We start from the raw sequence: 6,770 nt of genomic DNA on the forward strand, positions 1-6,770 counted from the left end.
ACACACACACCCCTAGTATATGGTCCACCTTGGATTTGAACTTGATCATCTTCAAAGCTCCTTGCCCGTGGTAGGTTCTGCGCAGGCCTGGGGGATGTGGTTGGGCACTGTGCCCTGGTGGCACTTGTTCCAGGTTTGGGTGTTGCTGATCTCTAGGTGCTCTAAGGAGCACCTGCTGTGTGCCAGCTACTGATGCAGACACTGGGGAATTAACTGTATTCCCAGACCTCGCCATGCTCATGGTGGCTGGGAGAAGGGACAAGTGATCATCACTCATCCAGAGAACCCCAGCAGTGTCCCGTTGCCAGGGCCGGGAGCACACATATAGCTGACCTTTTTGCCCATCTGGTACCCAAGTCCTGCTTAGCATTGCCCATGCCCCTCAGATTCATAGATAAATCCCTTGGTTCATGGAGTCCAAACTTCTCGAATAGATGAGGAAACTCAAGTCCACAGAGAGTGTTACCAAGATGGGCTGTACTGTTTAGCCACAAAGCAAAGCATCCTGACTTTGCTCAGGAAGTAACTGTAGTAAGTGAATTCATACAGTGATCTGAGTGACTGATACTACATTGGTCCCTGGTCTTTGCATAAAAGATGGGACTCCTTGGTCCCTAGTCTGCCTGAAATTGCAGCCTGGCATTGATCCACGCCATCTCTCCATCAACCAATCTAGGAAACATCCGGGTGATTGCCCGAGTCCGACCAGTCACCAAGGAGGATGGGGAAGGACCTGAGGCAACCAATGCTGTGACCTTTGACCCTGACGATGACTCTATCATCCACCTGCTGCACAAGGGCAAGCCTGTGTCCTTTGAGCTGGACAAGGTCTTCTCCCCATGGGCTTCTCAGCAGGATGTGAGTGTGGCTTCATGAACAGGGTATTTGTAGGGACATGGAAAGAACGGCAGAGGAGAGGTTAGACACAAGGGACAGGGGTCAAGGCTAGGTGGGGAAAAATAACCTAAGAGTGGAGGATCATGAGTCATTCTTCTTCCACCTGGAAGGCCTTAGGGAGGGTGATCCACACAGAACCTGCCTTACCCAGGGACCTTAGCCTACCCACCCCATGGCCTCACTCATCTGCCAGTAGGCCTGGAGGCTGGCCTTCCCTGCCCTAAATTTCTTTCCTGTAACAGTCCCATGAAACTTCTAGAACCCTCCACTGTCCCTGACTCCTCAGTGCCAAGGCTGGGCAACATGAACGCTATGGGGGTCATGCAGGCCCAAGCCAGAGAATGTGTGGGGCACACACGCTCCTCTGCCTTGGTTTAGTCAGGCCTTCCCTGAGAATGAACAAGCTGGAATTGGGTCCTAGTCCCTGTGCTGGTGATAGTGGTTCTCATGGCTGGAGGATTAGCTGGAGGTGGTTCATGCTGGAACTGTGGGGCCCCACATGCCAGCAGCACTGAAACCCCTGGTCCCTGCCCCATGTCTTCCCAGGTGTTCCAGGAGGTGCAGGCCCTCATTACCTCCTGCATCGATGGCTTCAATGTCTGTATCTTTGCTTACGGCCAGACAGGTGCCGGCAAGACATATACAATGGAGGTAGGTGTTTGCCCAGTGGGGAGGGACTTAGGGGCCTAGCTTCCTTCCGTGAAATTTGGGTTTGTACAGTGTATGCTTTGTCTTAGTCTCATAACCACCCTGTGCTGCTGTCCCTTGCACTGGCTCCAAGCCTTCAAAGCAGTAAGTTCTTCCCGGAGCCTGCTCCATAGGCTTGCTTGTCTCAGGAGGTCGGGGCAGACTGTCAGAGGACTCTCAGCCTAGGTCAGAGGCCAGGCCTCCTTCCTTGCATATATTCCCTGAGCTTTTCTGTGGCTGCCTCAGACTATGCTCAAGGATTCCCAGGATATTGGAATGAATGAGGAATGGTATCAGCCCCCAGGGAGGCCCTGAGCCATGGGAGAGACTGGCTACCTACATGACTATAGTTGTGGGAAGCTGGGCTCTCGGAGAAGGGCTTTATCCAGGGCATGTGCCCAGAGCCAGCCTTGTAAGGATGGGGCACTTCGAGTAGAGTTTTGGCTTTCTGTTGTTTTGAGACATGGTCTCTATGTCGTCCTGGCTGTCCTCGAACTTGCTATGTTGGCCAGGCTGGCCTTGAACTCAGTGATCCACCTGCCTCTGAGTGCTTGGATTAAAGATGTCTATTAACACTCCCAGTCCAGAGTTGAAGAATTGACTACAGAGAGAAATAGAAAACTCGAGCCCCGTGGGGGTATTGCTTTGTTAGTTTTCTGACTCACTAGAGGCCGCTGTGGACTCCCTCAAATAGGATTGGGGGGAGGGGCTTGCACAAGAGAACTTGTCACTTCCTGCTGGTCAGTGCCCAGACACTTCCACTGGGCACCTGTCATGACCTCCCCCTAACCCTCATACCCTCAGTTCTGGTTAGCAGGGCAGGGCAGATGAGCTAGAAATGGGTGGGCACAGTGGTTCCAGAGTACTTAGTTGTCTTGGGCTGTATAGAGTCCAATTGTCCATCCTCTGAGCAGTCTGCTGAGGAATGAAGGACCTGCTCTGACAGAACAGCCTGCTAGGGTCCCATCTGGCAGTTGGAGTGGCAGTGAGCACTATACATCAGCAGGTTCCAGGGACAGCAGCAAAGGCAGAGTGAGGCTCCAGCAGGGATGGGGTACCTGAGGCATGAGGGAAACCTCTGTGGAGCTGCTGCAGGAGAGCCTATGACAGGCAGGCCTGCAGGGCCTTGGAGTGTGCCTGGCAGTCAGCATATGTGAAGCAGATCTAACACAGGAATGTGGTGAGGGAGGTGCCTTCAAATCAGAGGGAAGGTGTCTAGGGTCCCCCCAGGTGGGCTCCAGATTTCTGAAAGGTGGCCATTTCATCCAGCCTCAAGTACTTCACCCACAGAGCCTGGCTTCCAGCCTCTCTGACAGGGAGCCTCCCAGGGGCAATGGATGGCTCTTTGTTCAACTTCCCCTTCCAAGAGGTCCAGTAGACCATAAGCCCTGGTGCTCCGCAGGGGTAGTCTGTCAAGCCCTTCACCCCACAGAACGCCTTTCATGCTCACTAACTTCCTGGCAGGGAAATGCTACCTTCAACGTAGGAAGCTATTCTGAGACGTAGGAGGGTATTCTGAGAACAGACCAGCAGAACCTCACCTGTAGGGGTACCTGAGGGCATGGGGTGACAGATGTTGTGTGAACATCTGTGGGGCCACTGGTCCTTTACTTTTGCCAACAGGGGACCCCCGAGAACCCAGGCATTAATCAGCGGGCCCTGCAACTGCTCTTCTCGGAGGTGCAGGAGAAGTCTTCTGACTGGCAGTACAACATCACCGTCAGTGCAGCTGAGATTTACAACGAAGTCCTCAGGTGGGTCTGGGCCGGAGCTCAGCAGTGCTGGTAGTGAGGCGTTCTGGTCTCCAAGTCTAAGTTCTAGATAAGGCTGGGAAGAGGATCTGCCCAAATTTAGGAGGTAGGTCCTCCTCCCCTGTCTGGGAATCCTTTCCATGCTGTGGGCTGCACTGTACTCGGTAGGGATGGGGCCCTACCCAGTCAGAGGCTGTTGTTCCTCAGGACTTCTGTGGAAGTCTGTTACCCCTTTTCTGAGTGCAGGGGAGAAACAGGATGAGGAGGAGGGGCCAGCAGCCCTGTGGTCCCAGATGGGTGCAGTGGCAGATTCCAGGCTAGGGATTGGGTGCGAGGCAAACAGAAGCCAGAGCGGGAGGGGAGAAGTAATGTCTCGCTCGCTGCTCCAGGGACCTGCTGGGGAAAGAGCCTCAGGAGAAGTTGGAGATCCGACTGTGCCCAGATGGCAGTGGGCAGCTCTATGTGCCAGGGCTGACTGAGTTCCAGGTGCAGAGCGTGGATGACATCAACAAGGTAAGGAGTCCTGGGGAGGTACTGGAGGCCCCGCCTACCAACAGCTGCTCTGCCGGACAGAATTGGGCTCCAGGTGGGCTTGGCTACCACCTGACTATGCATCGTGAGTCCCCAGGCCTCTCCAAGCCTGTCTTCTCATCTGAAAGGCAAGGCAGGTATAGGAGCACCCCTGTAAAGCTAAGACAGAAGGATTGTGAATCTGAAACCAGGCTGACTACCTAGAAAGACCCTTTCTCAAAATTTTTCCTGTGACCGGGTGTACACAGCTTGTCAGCACTTGAGCAGAGGAAGGGGATCTCTGTGAGATCAGTCTGCTCTACATAGGGAGTTCCAGGTCAGACAAAGCTACAGAGTGAGACCTAATCCCAAAACAAAAAATTAAGAATATAGCAAGATGTGATGCTGTACACCCTTTTATCCCAGGCAAGGCAAAGGCAGGCAGATCTCTGAGCTAGAGGGCAGCTTGGTGTACACAGTATGACCTTGCCTCTGTCTAAAACCAAACAACAATAACCACCCCAAAGACACTTGAGTATCCAGGTAAAACACACAGGGTGGCATTGCCTGTCCCAAGGGAGCCCCCTGCCTCTGTCCCCAGGTGTTTGAGTTTGGCTACAACAACCGCACCACCGAGTTCACCAACCTGAATGAGCATAGCTCACGCTCCCACGCTCTGCTCATTGTGACAGTGAGAGGGGTGGACTGCAGCACTGGCCTCCGCACCACGGGTGAGATGCACAGTGGCCATTGGTCAAGCCCTCCACCAGTATCCTTGGGGCAGTGCTGACCTGCTTTTTGCCCTGCCTGCAGGGAAGCTGAACCTGGTGGACCTGGCTGGCTCAGAGCGTGTGGGCAAGTCAGGGGCTGAAGGCAACCGCCTGCGAGAGGCACAGCACATCAACAGGTCACTGTCCGCCCTGGGGGACGTCATTGCTGCCCTGCGTTCTCGACAGGGCCATGTGCCCTTCCGCAATTCCAAACTCACCTACCTGCTGCAGGACTCACTCAGTGGTGACAGCAAGACCCTCATGGTGGTACAGGTGAGGGTGAGGCTCAGGAAGGACCTCCCCAGGCTGTTGGCTCCCCCACCCCCACACAGACCCCCACCAACACCCTCATGTAGTACACAGTCCCTCCCCATGTTCATTGCCCAGTGGGCTCCCCCGACCAGAAGCACCCTCTGGTGATTACGCTGCTACCTCCGTGGGGCAGCCAGTTGCCATGGGTTGGACCTGAGCGCTCTGTCCCCTAGGTGTCCCCAGTGGAGAAGAACACCAGTGAGACTCTGTACTCCCTCAAGTTTGCTGAGAGAGTTCGCTCTGTGGAGTTGGGCCCTGGGTCCCGCCGCACAGAGCTGGGTTCCTGGTCAAGCCAGGAGCATCTGGAGGTACTGGGGGTTTGCAGGGGAGGAAGGGGAGCAGCTTCTGTGAGCGTGACTCAGGCTGGTACTGAGAAGGGAAGGGGCAGACAGGCTGGTATAGTGAGAGTGGAAGCTGCCACAAAGGTGGGTGAGACGAGAAGTCATTGGTGCTTTTGTTTTCTGAAGACAGGGTCTCGCTATGTAGCACTGACTGGCCTAAAACTTGCTTGGAGACCAGGCTGGCCTCAAAACTCAGGAGATCTGACTGCTAAGATTAAGGGTGTATGGCACTACCAGTGACCTGTTTGGCCATCTTTGTCTTGAGGGCCAGCAGTTGCTCATGGTAGATGCATTTTAAATTGTAGATAATTTGTAATTCCTGTCCTGTGACTTTTCAAGGCAGCAGTGTCATTAGTTCCTCTGTAGATGAGCAAACACTGTCAGGAAAGAAGGGAGACAGTGGATGGAGATGAGGCAGGGCAGCCTTGACTTCCACACCCACTGCCATCTCTACACACAGTGGGAGCCAGCTTGCCAGACACCGCAGCCTCAAGCACGATCCCACTCTGCCCCTGGCTCCGGGACCAGTAGCCGCCCAGGCTCCATCCGAAGGAAACTGCAGCCGTCAGGTAGGCCTGTCTGGGAGTGCACTGGAGGGGAGGGGAGGAGGGAGCCAGGTTGTCTCCTAGCTAAGGAGAAGCTGTTTTATACAAAGGGAGGAAACAGCCTAGGAGCCAGGCCTAGCGGCTTCAACCTGTAATCTCAAGTACTTGGGAGGCTGACACAAAGAGGATTGGAGGTTTGAGGCCAGGCTGGTCAATACAGTCTCCAAACAGAATCTGAAAAAGAAGGTATTTGGCCACGATAGTTTGTGCCTTTTGCTGCTAGCATTTGGGAGGCAGAGGCAGGAGGAGCAAGTTCTGGGCTAGCATGGTTTACACAGCAAGTTCCAGGCCAGTGAAAGGTATATAGTGAGACTGTACCCCACAAAGGGAAGCTGCTTGCTGAGCATATGGGAGCCCCGAGTTCCATCTCAATTCTGTAAAACTGTGTTTAGAACTAGTGTCCTTCCCTTGCCCACTGTGGGCAGGGGTCGGAAAGCAGAACTGTTTTACTAAGTCCCTGGAAAGGGTGACAAAGGACCTGGCCCTAGAAGCTCCTAGTATGTGCTACTGACTTGAGGCCCACATTGTGTGTATAGGAGCCCTCATCTCCCGATTTTACCTACCTCCCACAAAGCAGTCTAGACATCCCCAGTGGAAAAGGGTGCCTCGCCATAGGGTGTGACCTGAGATTCCTGCCTCTTCCCTTGGGGGCCTGGCCGCTCACTGGGTCCAGGGGGAGGGTGGCAGCTGGGCCAATCCCCACCTCCTCCCCAAGTGAGATGTCTATCACTCTGATTTCAGCCTGACAGCTGGGGCTGCAGTCTCCAGGTAAGTGGGGGTCAGCGGCCTGGGGCTGCCCGCCTGTTGCCCGCTGTCGGTTCAGGGCTCTGCCAGTCCTCTTGTATAGAGCGGGTCCTGTTGTCTGCTGCCTGTGCTGTCCATGTGCTTCGGCTGGCC

General features: G+C 54.5%; 1 protein-coding gene across 5 annotated transcripts in view; it reads left to right on the forward strand.

Annotated features, from left to right (window-relative positions):
* The window catches only part of Kifc3 (kinesin family member C3), a 34,813-nt gene that overhangs the window by 27,337 nt on the left and 706 nt on the right, over window positions 1-6,770 (forward strand). For all 5 annotated transcript variants that reach the window (XM_028770339.1, XM_028770340.1, XM_028770341.1 and 2 more), the window contains 9 exons: window positions 677-858; window positions 1,444-1,548; window positions 3,208-3,338; window positions 3,725-3,848; window positions 4,447-4,576; window positions 4,659-4,888; window positions 5,101-5,235; window positions 5,729-5,837; window positions 6,615-6,641. In XM_028770339.1, coding sequence (XP_028626172.1) covers window positions 677-858; window positions 1,444-1,548; window positions 3,208-3,338; window positions 3,725-3,848; window positions 4,447-4,576; window positions 4,659-4,888; window positions 5,101-5,235; window positions 5,729-5,837; window positions 6,615-6,619 — 1,151 coding nt within the window. In that variant the 3' untranslated portion in view covers window positions 6,620-6,641. The remainder of the gene's footprint in view (window positions 1-676; window positions 859-1,443; window positions 1,549-3,207; window positions 3,339-3,724; window positions 3,849-4,446; window positions 4,577-4,658; window positions 4,889-5,100; window positions 5,236-5,728; window positions 5,838-6,614; window positions 6,642-6,770) is intronic.

Source organism: Grammomys surdaster, unplaced genomic scaffold (assembly GCF_004785775.1).
Source record: "Grammomys surdaster isolate TR1022 unplaced genomic scaffold, NIH_TR_1.0 201, whole genome shotgun sequence".
In the NCBI taxonomy this organism is placed as follows: Eukaryota; Metazoa; Chordata; class Mammalia; order Rodentia; family Muridae; genus Grammomys; species Grammomys surdaster.